The sequence below is a fragment of the Dipodomys spectabilis genome, unplaced genomic scaffold, assembly GCF_019054845.1.
Source record: "Dipodomys spectabilis isolate Male_0828 unplaced genomic scaffold, ASM1905484v1 ptg000512l, whole genome shotgun sequence".
NCBI lineage: Eukaryota > Metazoa > Chordata > Mammalia > Rodentia > Heteromyidae > Dipodomys > Dipodomys spectabilis.
This window is the reverse complement of record NW_024871189.1, coordinates 1,595,698-1,612,779: the sequence shown is the minus strand read 5'-3', so window position 1 is coordinate 1,612,779 and position 17,082 is coordinate 1,595,698. Positions and strand designations below refer to the sequence as shown.

The 17,082-nt window shown below is 60.8% G+C and overlaps 2 protein-coding genes across 6 annotated transcripts; both read left to right on the top strand.

The window, feature by feature from the left end:
- Positions 1-1,110: 1,110 nt before the first annotated feature.
- On the top strand, positions 1,111-5,168 carry Pycr1 (pyrroline-5-carboxylate reductase 1). Its single transcript, XM_042670006.1, has 7 exons — positions 1,111-1,480; positions 1,719-1,789; positions 2,448-2,627; positions 2,831-3,052; positions 3,245-3,337; positions 3,492-3,655; positions 4,402-5,168. Exons 1-7 carry the CDS (start codon positions 1,414-1,416, stop codon positions 4,562-4,564), a joined length of 960 nt encoding a protein of 319 aa, XP_042525940.1. The 5' UTR covers positions 1,111-1,413; the 3' UTR covers positions 4,565-5,168.
- A 4,433-nt stretch (positions 5,169-9,601) lies between these two features.
- Mafg (MAF bZIP transcription factor G) lies at positions 9,602-14,155 on the top strand. Of its 5 annotated transcripts, none has more exons than XM_042670021.1 (3): positions 9,602-9,622; positions 12,719-12,779; positions 12,863-14,155. In XM_042670021.1, exons 2-3 carry the CDS (start codon positions 12,744-12,746, stop codon positions 13,313-13,315), a joined length of 489 nt encoding a protein of 162 aa, XP_042525955.1. In that variant the 5' UTR covers positions 9,602-9,622; positions 12,719-12,743; the 3' UTR covers positions 13,316-14,155. The 5 variants fall into 5 exon arrangements, with proteins under 5 accessions (XP_042525955.1, XP_042525956.1, XP_042525952.1 ...); XM_042670022.1 differs by lacking the exon at positions 9,602-9,622 and adding an exon at positions 10,368-10,509; XM_042670018.1 differs by lacking the exon at positions 9,602-9,622 and adding an exon at positions 10,554-12,088.
- The last annotated feature ends 2,927 nt before the right edge of the window (positions 14,156-17,082 follow it).

Here is a 17,082-nt window from a genome sequence, read left to right as displayed (position 1 = left end):
TTTTTTTTTTTTTGTCGGTCGTGGGGCTTGAACTCTGGGCTTGGGCGCTGTCCCTCTGCTCTTCAGCTCAAGGCTAGTGCTCTACCGCTTGAGCCACAGCACTACTTCCAGTTTTCTAGGAGATAAGAGTGTCACGGACTTTCCTGCCTGGGCTGGCTTTGAACTGTGATCCTCAGAACTCAGCCTTCTGAGTAGCTAGAATTACAGGCCTGAGCATGGCAGAAACATTCTAACTTTCTGAAGCAACTTGTTCTTCTCCAAGCTACAAAGAAATCAGAAAAAAAAAAAAAAAAAAGTGTCCAGGCAGGGAGGGTGGCTCAGTGGTAGAATGCTTGCCTTGCATGCATGAAGCCCTGGGTTCTAGTGCTCTGTACAACATAAGCAGAAAAAGCCAGAAGTGGTGCTGTGGCTCAAGTGGTAGAGCGCTAGCCTTGAGCACAGAGCGGCTTAGGGACAGCGCCCAGGACCTGAGTTCGAGCCCAGGACTGGCAAAAAGAAAAAAAAATCCCCCTTTGCCTGAGGTAGAGTGGGGGTTCCCGTAATCCCACCTCGTTACAGGGGCTGCTGGGGACCCCAGACTGCTCTGACCGCCCCCCAACAGCATATGGGCCCAGAACGCATGCACGCACGTGTGTGTCTGGGTATATGTGTGTGCATGTGCGTGAGTGTGCGTGTGTGTGACTACAGTCTTACTCTACCTAAAACGCAGGGGCACAGAAGTCGGGGTGCAGGTGAACCCGCTGTCCTGGGGCAGCAGAGGCCGAACGCCACCGGTCCGCACCGGACCCGAGGGTCTCGGGAGTGGCGGCGGTAGCCGGGGCTGCGCCCAGCTCTTTCTCAAGGGGGCCGCGCGCGGGGCGGGGGGCGGGGGAACGGGGAGCGGAGCGGGCTGGGCTCCGGGGGCTGACCAGGGCTCCCGGGGCCCGCCGGGCCCGCGGGTGACGCAACGCCAGACACTCCAGCCTCGGCTTCTGATTGGTCGCTTCGCGGCGGCCGGGCGGCGGATTGGCTGAGAGCTCGGGGCGTGGCCTGCGGGCGGGGGCGTGGCGGGCGGGCGGGCGCCGGTGCCGCGTGGCGGGCGCGGCCCAGTAGCCAGGCTGTGCCCGGGGAGCTGGGCTCGGGGCCGCGGGCAGCGTCGCCGAGGCCGGGCTCGGACCTGGGTTGGAGGTGCTCTGGGCGCCAGATCCTCCCCTCTTCCCAGCGCTTCCCCTGCGGCCTCCCGATCCCTTCTAGAGGGTTCTGGCCCTTGGACAGCAGGCCAGGGACCCTGGATCAGACCCCTGGGTCTGACAGGGAAAATCCTCGGGTGGAGGACCACCGGCTGCTAGAGGAGCCCGGGCCCAACTTCCTGCCGTCCGTCCTGCCCACCTCCTGCAGCCTTCCTGAAGAGCCAGTGCCAGCCGAGGGGGCATCATGAGTGTGGGCTTCATTGGAGCTGGGCAGCTGGCCTTTGCCCTGGCTAAGGGCTTCACTGCGGCAGGTAGACCCCGGGGCCAGGATAGCCTAGTGGGAGGACTGGTGGCTGACGTTGGGGCTCTGGGTTGTGTGGCTTGAGTCCTGAGAAGAACAGCAGTTGCCATATGTTTGGGATTGCTACCCTGGGGTGGGAGGTGGGGGGCAGAGGAGGAGGAGGAGGAGGCTCTATGCTGTGTCCCTCCTTCCTAGGCATGGAGGACGGAGGCCAAAACAGGCCTTGACCTAGGTAGTCTTCCCTGCAGGTGTCCTGGCTGCACACAAGATAATGGCCAGTTCCCCAGACATGGACCTCACCACCGTTTCTGCCCTCAGGGTAGGTATGGAGCTGGAAGAGCCAATTCTGACAGGATTCAGGTCAGGGGCTAGCTTACGTGGCAGCTCTGACAGGAGTGGGAGGAGGCGGTACCACAGCCACCTTTCCAGTAAGAAGAGCCAGCTGGGCTGGGGCATCTCCAGACTTGCCTCCTTGTGCTACTTGTGGCTTCTGTGTCTTGATCTGAGGACAGACTGTGGGAGAGGTGGCCAATCTAGAGCAGGGTTCCTGACTGGTCAGCGCATCGCTGAAGGGCTTCTCCAGACCAGGCAGATGGGGCCTGGGCTTGGCAGTCAGAAGAGACACACCTGGGGTAGAGTGTTTACCTGGGGTAAAGAGTTTCAGGCTCTCAGCTTGAGACTGCCACCTATACCGAGAGGGCAGGGATCTCTGGAAGCTGTAGCCCAGGGTGGGCACGGCTGTGGTTTAGAGAGCTCCCCTTTTCTGTCTGCAAAGGGGATGCATTCCAGAGCAGAATGATGCTTCCATTTGTGGGAGGGAAAAGGCAGCTGAGGGGTGTCTGAACTCTCAGCCTAGCCTGCACTACATCCAGCAGCTTCTAGGTTGCTCTACACCCAGGGTGCTTGGCGTGGTGGGGTGGAGGCTCCGTGGGCAGACAGCCCCCTGGGATAGGCTGAGCCACCTTGCACCCCTGCAGAAGATAGGGGTGAACCTCACACCTCACAACAAGGAGACGGTGCGGCACAGCGACGTGCTCTTCCTGGCTGTGAAGCCCCACATCATCCCCTTCATTCTGGATGAGATCGGCGCTGACATCGAGGACAGGCACATTGTGGTGTCCTGTGCGGCCGGCGTCACCATCAACTCCATTGAGAAGGTAGGTGCTGCGGAGCAGGCCCTCGGCGTGAGCTTGCGGTCAGGAACTCTGTTTCAGAACCTGGGCCTTCTGTGAATGGGTGTGGTGTGCTGCCGTGGTGAGGTCAGGAAATGCTTGTTTGAGGGAGCGTGTCCACACCTCACCCGCCTGGAGGGTGGCCTGGGCCATCTCTCCTGGGCTAGACATCCCACTTTCTCCTCTAGAAGTTGACGGCATTTCGGCCGGCCCCCAAAGTCATCCGTTGCATGACCAACACCCCGGTTGTGGTGCGGGAAGGGGTCACCGTGTATGCCACTGGCACGCACGCCCAGGTGGAAGACGGCAGACTGGTGGAGCAGCTCTTATGCAGTGTGGGCTTCTGCACCGAGGTGGAGGAGGATCTGATCGATGCCGTCACGGGGCTCAGTGGAAGTGGCCCCGCCTATGTGAGAGCCGGCCTGGCTTGTGGCAGCTGGGGGTGTGGGAGTGGGCCTCTGACACCTCCAGCCCTCAGGCCTGGGGTGGGGGCTCCGAGACTGAGGGCTGGTGCTTTGCCCTGCTCCATCCTGCCTCCTGCTTGGGGCCCCAGAGGAGGCAGAGAGGCTGGGGCTGGGGCTCAGGGCACCTTCCCTGCACAGGCGTTCACAGCGCTGGACGCTCTGGCCGACGGCGGCGTGAAGATGGGACTGCCAAGGCGCCTGGCAGTGCGTCTCGGGGCCCAGGCCCTTCTGGTCAGTACTCCCTGACCCTGGGTGTGTGGGGGAGGGCCTGCCCTGGCTGCCCTTGCCGCCTCCAAGGCTGGCAGACAGTGCCGACAGGTGAGGCTTCAGCTGGGGCCAGCAGATCCCCCACCCCACTGCCATCAGCTCTTCTCTTGGGCTACAGGGAGCCGCCAAGATGCTCTTGGACTCAGAACAGCACCCAGGGCAGCTCAAGGACAATGTCTGCTCTCCGGGCGGGGCCACCATCCACGCCTTGCATGTGCTGGAGAGTGGGGGCTTCCGCTCCCTGCTCATCAATGCTGTGGAGGCCTCCTGTACCCGCACCAGGTGGGCCTGCCCTCCTCCCGTCTCCCCTCCTCTCCCCCCCCCCCCCCAGACTGACTCCAGCACAACACAACCTTGGCCTCACTGGTGGTGGCAGCAGATCCTTGTTGAGCTCTGGCTTGGTCTTGGGCGATTCGGGGTCAGTGTGCAGGACCCCTCATTTCCTTTGGTTATGCTAGGTGAAAGGGACACAGGTGTGGCTGGACGCCAGAGGCATGGCCAGCACCAGGGAGCCTGTGGGGCCTTGATCTCTGCACCCTGGCGGCCCGGCAGTGGATTAAGTAGACAGGATAGCAGGTCCTGGCACGAGCAAAGCCCAGTGGGTGCTGAAGGAAAACTGTTCATAGCAGAGCCAGGGCTGAGGTTCACTGCCTCAGTTCTGGTCTGCAGGGTAGATCTTTCTGGCCAGTGTCCACCATTTAAGCAAATGCACCACAGACTTCAGAGTGCAGCACAGGACCTCCAGGCCAGGACAGGGCCTGGCCTCCCAGCACTGTCTGCAGGGGACCCAGAAACACATCCTCCAGCCAGGCTGGAGGTGCCAAATCACTTTGACGGTACATGGGATCCCTAAGCCAGCTTGAATGGGGAGAGGCTGCGGTGCAGCTGTGGAGGGAAGGCCGTGACAGGCAGAGTGCCCAAGCCAAGGCCTTGAGGTCAGATGACGGCACAGCCCAAGGCTGTCTGCGCGGGAGGCTGTGGGCTTGGGGAGGAGGCCAAGAACAAGCCTAGCCCCTTGCGGCCTCTAGGGAGCTGCAGACCATGGCTGACCAGGAGACTGTCTCCCCTGCCGCCATCAAGAAGACAGTTCTGAACAAGGTGAAGATGGAGTCCTCCCCAGGAGCATCTGTGTCCTCTCCGGGCTGCACCAAGCCCCTGCCCTGCAGCCTGGCTCCAGCAGCCAAGGACTGATGGCATCCTGACCACCCACTATTTCTGGCAGTCCTGGGGTCTGAACTCCAAGCCTCGTTTTTACCTGGCAAGTGCTCCACCACCTGCTTCCAATCCTGTTTTATTATTTCTGTTGGAGCTTGAACTCGGGGCGCTGTCCCTGAATTCTTTGACTCAGAGCTTAACACTCTACACTCTGAGCCGCAGCACCACTTCCAGTTTTCTGTTGGTTAATTGGAGATAGAGTCTCAGGGATTTTCCTGCCTGGGCTGGCTTTGAACCATGATTCTTAGATCTCCTGAGTAGCTAGGATTACAGGTATGAGCCACCAACCCCTGCTTATTTTATGTTTGAGATAGTGTCTGGCTGTGTAGCATAGTCAGACCTCAAACTTGAGATTCTCCTGCCTCAGTTTTCCAAGGGCTGGGGTTATAGGCCTACTGTACCTGTATGTGTGTGTGTGTGTGTGTGTGTGCGCGCGTGTGTGCGTGTGCATGTGTGCATGCGTGCATGCATGCATGCACGCTCACACACCCAATACTGGGGCTGAAACTTAAGGCATGGGCACTGTCCCTTAGCCTTTCTCACTCAAGGCTGGAACTCTACCACTTGAGCCACAGCTCTACTTCTGGCTTTATGGTTGATTGGAGATAAAGAGTCTCACGGACTTTCCTGCCCAGGCTGGCTTTGAATTGTAATCATCAGATCAGCCCTCTGAGTAGCTAGGATTATAGGCCTGAGCCACCAGTGCCCACCTATTTTCATTTTTCATGACAGGGTCTTGCTGTGATGCTCTGGCTGGACTCAAAATTCTGGGCTTAGCCCAGCACCTGTAATAGCTTCTCAGGAGGTTGAGATCTGAGGATCGTGATTTGAAGCCAGCCCAGGCAGAAAATTCCCCCTGAGACTTTTATCTCCAATTAGCAACTTAAAAACTGGAAATGATGCTGTGGCTCAAGTGGTAGAGCACTAGCCTTGAGCACAAAGAAGCTCAGGGACAGCATTTAGGGACTGAGTTCAAGTCTCTCAACTGACAAAAAATCAGGGCTTAAGCAATGGTTTGCCTCAGCTCCCATGCCCCCAGCCAGCTCTGCTGTCTGCTGTCTGCTCTGCAGGCCAAGGCCACACAGTGTTCCCATGGCATACTTCTGCCTGTGGCCGCCAGGTCACCAGGGGTCAGCCAGCATCACATCTCTTACCACTGGGAATCTCCCTGGTCTCTAAAGGCCAGCCCAGAGCAAGCATGAGTTTTCAGAGCTTGGGCCTTCACTTTCCCTTGCCCCCAGTATCTGCTGGTGTGGGTTTGCCCTTCCCGCTCTCTCCTCACCAGGAGATGCTTTCCTGCAAGGACCAGTGGGTCCAGCCATCCCCAGCCTAGTGCTGGGGACACAGGACCTCCTGACCAGGTACTAAGCACCCATAATCCCCGTGGACCCCAGGCCCTCAGCTCCCATCCCTACCCTGACTCACCAGGTGCTGTCTCTTCTCTCCCAACCTGAAGGATGAATAAATTGGTTTTCAAAAGCTCCCGGTGCCAATTGTTCCCTCGGAGCCGTGCCTCTCTGAAGAGTCTGGGCTCTGCAGTCCCATGCAGCCACTTGTGGCTTAGGCTGGGTGGGAGCCTCCAGGCCTTGGGCTTCAGCCACGGGGAAGGATACCACCCTTGTGTCCTTCACCAAGGACACAGCCTCCTATCTGGGGCGTCCCACTAGGGAGTCCAGGCCACACAGGGTCAGGTTCTGGATGAGAAAGGCACCCTGAGGGAGATATTGTGATTCTCTGGGGAAATGCAACTCATGGGACACACACCTACATGTACAGAGAAGGCCTTGGATGACAGTGGCTAGCAGATGGAGACCCTCATCCAGTATGCCATCAAGCCTGCCTGCTCAGAGGTCAGCAGGGAAGGTCATTATTGCAGATGGAGCCCGAGGGCCGCAGGTTGGAGAATTCTCCCTTCCTTGGGGTGGGAGGTTGGTCTTTCTCATCCACTCAGGCCTTCAGCTGATTCCACAAGGCCCACTCACAGGGCGAATGGCAGTGTGCCCCACCATGGCTGGAGGGCTAGCAAGAGGGAATCCTGAGTTCAACCCCCAAGACCACCCCCAAATCTCTAGTGGTACTCAGCTATCAGCCTCGTGGGTAGCTAGAGTTATGGGCATGAGCTACCAGTGCCTGGCTTCTAGAAGTACTTTCTTTGGGGGCGGTGGTGTGAGTTGTGGGTCTTGAATTCAAGGCCTGGGCGCTGTTCTTTTTTTTTTTTTTTGTCGGTCGTGGGGCTTGAACTCTGGGCCTGGGCGCTGTCCCTCAGCTCTTCAGCTCAAGGTGAGCACTCTACCACTTGAGCTACAGCGCCACTTCTGGTTTTCTGGTGGTTTATTGGAGATAGAAGACTCACGGTCTCTCCTGCCCGGGCTGGCTTTGAACCGCGATCCTCAGATCGCAGCCTCCTGAGTAGCTAGGATTACAGGCGTGAGCCACCAGCACCCGGCTTGGGCGCTGTTCTTGAGCTCTTTTGCTCAAGGTGAGCACGCTACCACTGGAAGCCACTGTACCACTTCCCATTTTTTGGTGGTTAATTGAAGAATCTCATGGACTTTCCTGCCTGGACTGACTTACAGCTGAGATTCTCAGATCTCAACCCCCTGAGTAGGATTATAGACATGAGTCACCAGTGCCCAGTTTAGAGGTACTTTATTTGCCAGTCCTGGGGCTTGAACTTAGGGCCTGGGCGCTGTCCCTGAGCTTTTTTTGCTCAAGGCTAGCATTCTACCACTTGAACCACAGCGCCACTTCTGGCCTTTTCTGTGTATGTGGTTCTGAGGATTGAACCCAGGGCCTCATGCATGCTAGGCGAGCACTGTACCACTGAGCCACCTTCCCAACCCAGCTCTTCTTATCTAATCTTCAGGCCTACTGGTTTTTAAGTGTCAGTCTCATGTGAAAACACAAAATTAGGTTTGAGCAATGTTCTGGCACCCATGGACCTAAGTGACACACATCAGCCCTCAGGGGAGCCCTGGCGAAGTCCCTGGGGTGGTGGTTGTGTGCTCTTGTTCATTCAATTAGCCATCAGTGGGTGTGGGGACGGGAGGGTCAGGTGCCTCTCTTCAGAGGTGACGCAGGCACACAGTGGGGTATGGCTTGTGGGGCTGGGGACAGTTGAGGGAGGGCCTCCTGGTGGGGTTGGAAGGTTCCAGAGAAGAGTTTCTGTTTTCCCTTTAAAGGGCCTCACCTTTGCATTCAGTTCCTCTACAACTGACCTATTCTGTCACACCATTTTTTCCCACCATGTTGGTTATTTTCAAGATAGGATCTCACTTTCTGTCCTAGCTGCCTTGTACCACAGTCCTCTTTGTACTTCCTCTGTGACGGGGATGACATGGCAGGTGGGCACCACCATGCCCAGCCGTTTGCTGAGTCTCTCACACAGAGGATGGCCTTGAACCGCACTCCTCTGGATCTCTGCTTCTTAAGCAGCTAGGGTTATAAGCATGAGCTACTGTCTCTGACCAGAGAAGACGCTTTTGAGGCACTTCACAGCGAAGTCTTATTCTAGTTCCTCTTCCCCCATGCTGCTAAAGAACTAAGATTGTTTCAGGGAAGCATGGTAGGGGGCACTTTGGGCACAAGATTCCAAGCAGCCAAATCTAAGGGAGAAAATACATCCACAGAGGAAAAGTAGGAGGGAGTACAACAGCAGAGGCCAAGACCTCCAGTCCTGGTCCTGGGTAATGCAGACTGGGTGAAGGCAGGTGGGTGGACCAGCTGTCCAGGAGGATTTGCAGCCGTGGTGGGGGAAGGGCTGGGCAATGCGTGAACACCCTGCATCATCACCTCCTGATTGAAGGCCTGTCAGTGCCAGGAGACCCTGCATGCTCCCTGGGGCATGGTGCCCTGGAAGGGCCCAGATGCCCTGCCCAGGACAAGTTCCTTCTCCAACCAGATAGTGAGGGAAGCCAAGAAGGGCTAGGCTGAGAACTGGGGGGGGGGAGGCGGGGGGGGGGGGGGGGGGGTGAAGGAGGTTCAAAGCCAGTCAGGGCAGCAAGTTTTCTTTCTTTTTTTCTTTTTGTCGGTCGTGGGGCCTGAACTCTGGGCCTGGGCGCTGTCCCTCAGCTCTTCAGCTCAAGGCCAGTGTTCTACTACTTGAGCCACAGCGCCACTTCCGGCTTTTTCTGCTTATGTGGTGCTGAGGAATGGAACCCAGGGCCTCATGCATGCAAGGCCAGCGCTCTACCACTGAGCCACCTTCCCAGCCCCGCAGCAAGTTTTCTGTAAGACTCCATCTCCAAAATAGCCAGCGAAGTCAGGCTGGAGGTGTGGCGGGGGGGGGCAGGTGCGGGCCCTGAGTGTCAAGCCCGGTCGCGGGGTGCGGTCGGGTGAGGACGCGGCGGGGGTCCCGCGGCCGAGGGGCGGGGATCGGCGGCCTCGGTGAGGGCCCCCAGGCCCGGGATCCCGGCCGGCTCCGGGCACGGGATCGGGGTCCGGTCACCCCAAGCCCGCGGCGGCGTCCCGGGGCGAGGAGGCCGAAGGGAACCGCCCCGGGGCTCGTGGCTGCCCTTCCCCTAGGCCCGGGCACGCGGCCCCGGGGGTTCGGCGGCCGCGAGGGCCGGGCCCGGCTCCGACCCTCCCGGAGGGGGCGTGGCCGGCGGCCGAGCGCAGCCCGGGGCCGAGCGCAGCGCCGCTCCCGCGATATCCCGCCGGGGCGCGGCGCGCCGTTGCCAAGGGCGACGACGCCGGTCCGCGCAGGCGCAGTGGCCGGGCGCCTCCGCCCGGGCGCCGCGCCTTCCCCTTTAAGCTTGGGCCGACCGCGTCGTCGCTTCATGAATGGAGCCCACGTGACCAAACATCATGTGACGTCTGAGGAGCGGCGGCGGCGGCGGCGGCGGCGGCGGCGGCGGCAGCGGATCCCGAGCCCGGTCCGGCCCGGCCTTCCCAGCGCGCTCGGCCCGGCCCGCGGAGGCGGCCCGACCCCTCAGCCCCGGCCCGGCCCCCTCGCCCCGGCCCTCGCCCCGCGCGGCCCGCAGCGCGCGCGGCCCCGCCCCGGCCCCGCCTCGGCCCGCCCGGGCCCGCAGTGTGGTGAGTGCGCGGGGCCCCGCGGGGGGGCGGGCGGCGCGGCTCCGGGCGGCCCGGCGGGGCGCACGCACCCCGCACGCGGCCCGCGGGGCCCCGGCCGCGCGCTCGGCCTCCGCGGCCGGGGCGGCGGGGAGCGCGGTCCTGGGCCAGGCCGGGGCCGGGCGTGCGCGCGGGGGGCGCGGGGGCGCGGGGGCGCGGGGCGCGCGGGGCGCGGGTCGGCGGGCCGGGCCGGGTGCTGACTCATCAGGTGTCCGCCCGCGGCCCGGCGCCGCCGCCCGGGCGAGCGGCCGAGCGCCCGCCGCGGCGGCCCCGCGTGCGAGCCCGGCGGAGCGCTGAGTCATCCGCGCGCGGGCGCCGCCGGGCGCGGGGGTCGCGGCTCCGGGCGGGAGGCGGGGCGCGGGCGGCCCCGGGGCGGCGGCGGCCGCGGGCCTGGCCCCCTCCGGCGGCGCCGCGGACCGGAGCTGAGCTCGGAGCGGAGCGCGCCGGGGGAGGGGCTTAGGGGGGCCGCGCCGGCCGGGCCGGGCCGGGGCGGGAGGCCGGGCGGGACCGCACCTCCGGTAGCAGAGCGCAAAGCGCCAGCGCGCGGCCGGAGGCGGCCCGCGGCCATCCCGCAAGGTGTGGGTTCGCAGTGTGGCCCGCGTTAGCCGAAAGAACGTGCCCCGCGGGTTGTGCCCTCGGGGGTGCCGTGGAGCTGGGGACGGCCGGGCCCGTGCCCCTCAGCCCCCTTCCTTGGGCGTCCCCTCGCAGCCTGGAGGTGGTCACTCACCTGCCCTGCCCTCTGCCCGGGGTTTCTTGGCTAACTTAGGCTGACCTTTGTGCCGCCCCCGGATACCCTTCCAACCTGCAGCGCCCTTGCCCGCCTAGTGAACGCTAAGGCTTGGAAGTGCCAGGTGATCTGCCTTGGGGTGGGATTTTCTGCCCTAAGGAAATGTACCCTGCTGAACCGGGAGGGAGGGAGTGTCTAAGCCCTTTGGGTCGCTTATGTATGCTTCAGTGGAAATTAAGTTATGGATTCCAACTGTCAGTAGCCGAAGTTTTCTGGAAGAGGTAGTAGATCTGAATCTTGGGGTGCCAGAGTGTCCAGGCCACCCTCCCTGAGAGTTTCAGCCACTTGAGTTAGCAGGACAAGTAGAAACAGCAAGGGCTAATCCTCTGCTACCCTCTTGCCTCATGTCTGGAGTGAATGTGTCTGCCTAGTGGGAGGAGAGGGAGCTGTCCAGACCTTTCCTTTCCTAGCTGTCAGCCTGAGTGGGTGGTCTAGGGTTCCTGGGTCAACTGGGACCTGTGTGACCACCCAGGCCTCCCCCGTGAGGCTGGCTCAGCCCAAGGGGGCAAGTAGGAGATGCTGGAGGCCTGGACCCAAGTCTTACCAGGTAGCAGGACCTGGAAGAGGCCCGAGATGGGCAGAGGGCTGGTCCTTCCTCAGGCTTCGAAAGATGCCCTCAGCCATCTCTCAACGGTCCTCAAAAACTGTTTTCCTGGCTAGTGTGTCCCCTACTTGGCAGAGATGGGTCGGGCAGCCAGAAGCACCAGCTTTCCTGAGACCTGACCCTCCCCCACCATGCACGCACACATGCACGCACACACCTTTGATCAGGAGGTGATTGGCTGTACTTGTGCTGAGTTCAGGCCTTCTGCAGAGGGTGAAATCTGTTGAGGAGGCACTTTTCAGCTCCCAGCTGCCACACTCTGCACTTTTCTGTATGATCTCAGGAAGTCCCCATTGTCATTGTGCTTTGCAGTCAGGTTTGGGGGCGTCCCCTCCAGGCCCTGCTGGTGTGGGCATGGGGCAGCTTGTAGAGAGACTAGCTGTCCTCTGGTGGTGGTCTCTTGCCCTTTGACCCTTGCTTCTTCCTTTGGCTCTTGCTTCCTTTGCCTCATCTCCCAGTGTGAGACTTGGTGTGGTGAGGGAGTCTCTACCCAAATGGAACCTGGGCCTTTCCTGGCCCACACTCTAGCTTCTGTAAGATGAGTGGAAACTGTCCAACCTATCCCACCCCACAATTGCCTACAGTGCTCACAGCCTCCTCAGGAAGAGACTTCAGTCTGCCCTGTTCTCCAGCCCCTCTTCTCCTGCACCTAACATGGGGAGGGTGGGGTGGACCGTGGGGGCGCACAGAAGTGATGGGTGCGGGGCGATTCCCCAGGCTATGATACAAAAATGTCCTTGATCGGACCGTATCTGGAAAGCAAAGGGTGAGTTTTAGTGCTAGAGGTGCTCTTTGCTTGTGTTCCCTGGGCCCAGGCAGAGAACCAGAGAGTGGTCAGTGACTTGGGGGGCTGACTTCCTGCCTGCCTCCCGCTGAGCAGGTCCCTTGGATGGCTGGTTGTGGGGCCCTTGTGAAATACCTCGGTGGGTGTGGCAGGGGCACAGCATGCTGTAATCCAAAGCCACAGGATGGTTACTCCATCCGCAGCGCAGCGCAGCGCAGGCAGCTCTGCCCAGCTGGACGGCCCGCCACCGGGAAGGTGAGAGACTCCCCGGTTGTGGAGCCAGAAATAGTTGGAAGATCTTTGCCAACCTTAGACGTTTCTGGGAACCACATCCTCTGCCTGAGTCCCAGGGGAACAGCGCCCTAAGCCGATGGGGAGTCGGGGCTTTGTCCCGGGTGAGCTTAGGGGAAGCTGCTGAGGAGACAGAGGGAATGACCCTCCTTGCTGTTGGCCCTAGTAGCCAGTCTCCTGGGGCGCCATTGGCTGCCCTCAGGAGCAGGAGTGAAGCACTCCCTCCGTGTCCGCCTGCGGGGGGGGGGGGGGGGGGGGGGGCAATGTGCTGAGTCAGCGTGACTCGCCAGGAACGGTGCGCTCTAGGGCAGCACCGGGGTTATTTTTAAAGCCTGGCTTCCTTCTGGTCTTCCCCTCTGCCTGGTCCCTCCTCCTGCTCATCCTTCAGCTCCTCTTCCCCACCAGGTCTCCTGCCTGGCTTTCTAGGGGCTGAGCCATCCAGAGCTGCCCGGCTCACAGGCCCAAGGGCTGTCCTCTGGCCAGGCGTTGGTCTGGGAGGTGAGGGGTGGCGGGGAGCTGGCAGGCTCCCTGGGAACAGGGCAGGGCAGGGTGTGGCTTGGCCTTGGGAGTTCTGACCTCTGCTCTGTCTTGCAGAGTCCCTGCTCGCGTGCCCCGGGTTATGACGACCCCGAGTAAAGGAAACAAGGCCTTGAAGGTGAGTGGAGTAGGGCAGGAAGGCCTGGGGTGGGGGTGGGGGTGCCCTCGCTCAGGCCTGACTCTGTGCTCTGTGCTGCCCAGGTGAAGCGGGAGCCGGGAGAGAATGGCACCAGCCTGACGGACGAGGAGCTGGTGACCATGTCGGTGCGGGAGTTGAACCAGCACCTGCGGGGCCTGTCCAAGGAGGAGATCATCCAGCTGAAGCAGCGCCGGCGCACACTCAAGAACCGTGGCTATGCGGCCAGTTGCCGGGTGAAGCGGGTAACCCAGAAGGAGGAGCTGGAGAAGCAGAAGGCGGAGCTGCAGCAGGAGGTGGAGAAGCTGGCCTCCGAGAATGCCAGCATGAAGCTGGAGCTCGATGCCTTGCGCTCCAAGTACGAGGCCCTGCAGAACTTCGCCAGGACTGTGGCCCGCAGCCCTGTGGCTCCTGCTCGGGGTCCCCTTGCCGCTGGCTTGGGACCCCTGGTCCCCGGCAAGGTGGCTGCCACCAGCGTCATCACAATAGTAAAGTCCAAGACGGATGCTCGGTCATAGGGACTTGTGCAATTGCCAGGCGGGTCTTCGAGGGGCCACTAAGTGCATGGCAAAGTTGGCAGCCCTGCCCCTCTTCCTCTCCTCCTTTCCTGGTCTTCTCTTCCTTTCCCTCTTTCCCCTCGTCCCTTCCCTGCAAAGCACAACCTTCTCCCCAGGGGCGCCGGGCTGAGCCCCTTTGATCTCGTCCTTGTCATCGTGTGTTCTGTACATTGGGATCGGTCAGTTCGATGGTGATGTTGGGTTGCCCCTCACCCCTTTGTACCAAGGCATGTGGCTAGGAGTCCAGAGTGGGCACTGTGGGAATGGACAAGAGCAAGTGGGCAGCTGCCCCTGGGCCCCAGGTCAGCCTCTTCCTGAGTGGCCCACAGGCGCTACTGGCTGCCAGCTTGGAATAGAACTCAAGGGCTAGAGCTCTCCTTAGACCCAGGTGGGCAGCCCACCTTGGCCCAGCAGGAAGATGCTTCTTGAGGGCCCTGGATGGGTGGACCACCAGCCAGGGCCCTGCAGGCGCTGGGCCAGAGCCACGGTGCTCGAGCCTGATGTGGTGCACTGAACAAGGCCAGATCGCTGGTGGTGACCGAGCGTGGAGGGCGTGTCAGTGTCCTGCGGTGGTTCCGTGTCACTGTTTACATGACCTATTTGTGTGGTTATATAGCCCTTTATTTAAGAGAGAAATTCCTTTTATGAAGTTATTAAATTATATGTTTAAGAGCTAAAGAGAAAAAAAAAAGAGCTGCAGAGTATTTATAAAACTGTCTTTAAAAAAAACCAAGTAAGAACGTTTGACTGTAAAAATGAAAAAGGGAAGAAAGTATAAGAGAGACTTTTACTAGTTTAAAAGAAGACACAAAAGTTCCTTTCTTGTAAACTTACAGACAACTGTTTGTGGCTGTTGTTGGAGTTTAGTTTTTATATACACAGAGTTATCAGACATTATTTATAAAACTTAGTTTAAAAAGAAAAAGGAAAAAAAAAAGCCAAGCCGACCAGAGGCCGTCCTCTTTGATATCTCTTTTGCAATTGTACCAAAAGTGACTTACTCCTTGCCCTTTCTGCTTCCGTCTCTTGCCGGTGCCGTGGTGTCGTCCGTGCCTGGTGAGGTTTTGTGCAGCCGTAAAGTGCTGGTGCTTCTGGTGACCTTTGACCTGTGGCTGTCCCTTCGTGTGTATTTCTGTGTGTGTTTTCTTTGGACTTGGTGGTGATCTTGCTTCTGCTGGCTTGCTGGCCGGGGCTGAGCCAGGGTCCCCGTGGCACCGACTCGGTGGGAGCACGTGGGTCTGGCTCGCCAGCCCAGCCTCTTTGAGCTTCTGTGTGCTCCTCTGCCGTTCCCGTTCCCTGAGCCTGGGCTTCCCCTGTGAGTCTGGGGCCTGGGCTGATCCCGAGGCGGAGCAGGTGACGTGGGGGGGCTGTCGGGAGTCCCTGTGCTGCTCCACATCCGCCACCCGGGCCTTGGGTGGTGGCTTTGCAGGGACCACGGCATCACTGTGGGTGCCCACAGGGCTGCGGCCAAGCCGGCCCTGGCTGTCTTCCTTCTGGCCTCTGCTTTGTTCTACACGCTGCATGTGGGGCCTCAGCCGGGACACTCCAGAGGCCCTCTTGCAGGTTCCGTGTCCCACCCCACTTCTCCACATCCCCCTGATCTGACTCCTTGCTGTGGAGTGTTGCTTCCCAGGCAGACTGGTCAGGGGCTCCTCTCGGGGCAACCCATTCTTCCTTCCCTGCCTCACTGTGAGGGCCTGGGGGCCTCCACCAGGGCCGGACAAGGGCTTTTGACTCCAGGTCTGTGCCAGCGGCTCTCCCCTTGGGGTCTGTCTTCCAGAGACCCTCTGTTCCCCCTGGAGGTGCTGCTCCGTAGGGCCCAATCACCAGCCTTCTGGGCTGTCTCCGATAGCTCTTCATGGACATGTTCCTGGGGCAGTGCCCACATGCCACCTGCCAGGCGCTGCAGCCCTGTCTGGCCTCTGGCCTCTTACCATTGTTGCTGGTATCTTCTCTGGGGGCCCTGGGTCCCTGAAAAGCACAGAAATTGCTGGTGGGAGGGAAAGCTGCGGCCTGCTCTGCTTCCAGCTGGTTTTTGCTGGGTTTGCCTCGGCTTTCAGTGCTGTGGGAGCATCTGGCAGCCTTGGTGTCTTGATGCGTTCCTTTGGCTCGTGGTGCTCAGACTCCTGTTGGTACCTGAGGCTCGTGGTGCTCAGACTCCTGTTGGTACCTGAGGCCCCAGTGGCTGGAAATCCATGACTCGCCTAAGTGGCCTGGTGACCTTTTCCTCTCATACCTCGGGCTCGTGTGTCCCTAAAGGGTGGGGGAGGGTGGGCAGGCCCTCTGGCCTTCAGGGCCGGGGTGGTGTCCGTGAGCGTTGTTGGGCAGGTGCTGAGCTGGGATGTATAGGAGGATGCCGCGGCTGGGGTGGGTCTGTGCTGAACGGAAGCTGCAGTCTCACAGAAGCTCATGGAGTTGATGAGAGCTTGTCTTCGTGGTTTTGGGGTCTGAGGAGCTTCCTGTCACCAGCTCTGCAGGGTCATTCCACTCCTTCCCCTCACCTCCATCTCTTGACAGTAGGTCCTGTGGCCATGTGTGACTGTTGACTGTCTTTCTGATACACGTTGATTATGTTTTCCTGCTGTGAGGGTGTTGTGTTCTTTCTTCTCGTGACTTCACTGACACAGCGGATTGAGGGCTTTGCCTGAAGTCAGGTCTCCCAAACTTGTCCGCTAAGTAAGCCACAGTGTGTAGCTTCCCTCTTAACTTGACTTTATTCACTCCACGTTTCTTATTCTAATGTGGACACTCAGATATCAGAGAAACACCCAGTGGGCACAGACAGGTTCGCTGTTGCTAGTGTGGTGACGGGGAGCACTTGAGTCCCCGCTGTTGCTCTAGGGTAGCACTACTGCTGGTGTGGGAGTCCTGTGGCTGCAGTGTCCCACCGCCCGGCAGCCGGCTGGGGTCCACATTTCCCGGGGTGGTCAGCGGCCGGGTGCACAGCTCGGGCGAGCTGCAGCCCGCCTCCTGACAGGCGCCGCAGGCCGTCCCGCCGCGTCCTGTGCGGTGGGCACGGGCCACTTGGCCAAGCTGGCATCCCGCAGCTGGGAGGCCGGGCCACAGCCCGCTGCACCATTTCCGCGGTGGACTCTTCAGTTGCTTTTTTAGGCTGTGGTCTGGTGAGAGGAACCAACATGTTAACGGCTTTTTCCCCAGAAGCCATTCAGTAATTGTTTCTGGCATGTTTTCACCTTCCTGTTGCTGTCTGGCTGTGGCACAGTTGCGGAGCGGGGTGGCTGTCATCAGTGCTACGCGGGAGCCGCGTGTGTCCCCGCGGCTCGTGGCCCTGGCCGGCCGCCCGGGCCTCCACCCCACGCCTGGAGCCAGTCCACGAGGCCGAGGCGGTTAGCGTGCCCTTCGGCCGTGAGGCCGCCTGCCCTGTGACCCCAGTGGGGCTTCCGGCCCTCGGCCACCTCCCGCCCCGGCCCGGCCCTTCCTCCCGTGCCCTCTGCTAGTCCCTGAAGCCTTTAACCAAACGAGAGTGGGTTCAGACCCGGACACCGGGGGCAGCAGGGCGAGCCCGCGAGGGGCCAGCCTCGCCGGCCTTCGGCTCCTGAGCTGTGTCCAAGCAGAGGGGTCAGCCCCTGCCTGCCCCGCGGAGGCCGGAGCCCGCGGGGGCCGGCGGGGGCCGGCGGGGGCGCGCGGGGGCCGGAGCCCGCGGGGGCGCGCGGGGGGCCGGCGGGGGCGCGCGGGGGCCGGAGCCCGCGGGGAGCCCCCCGCGCCCG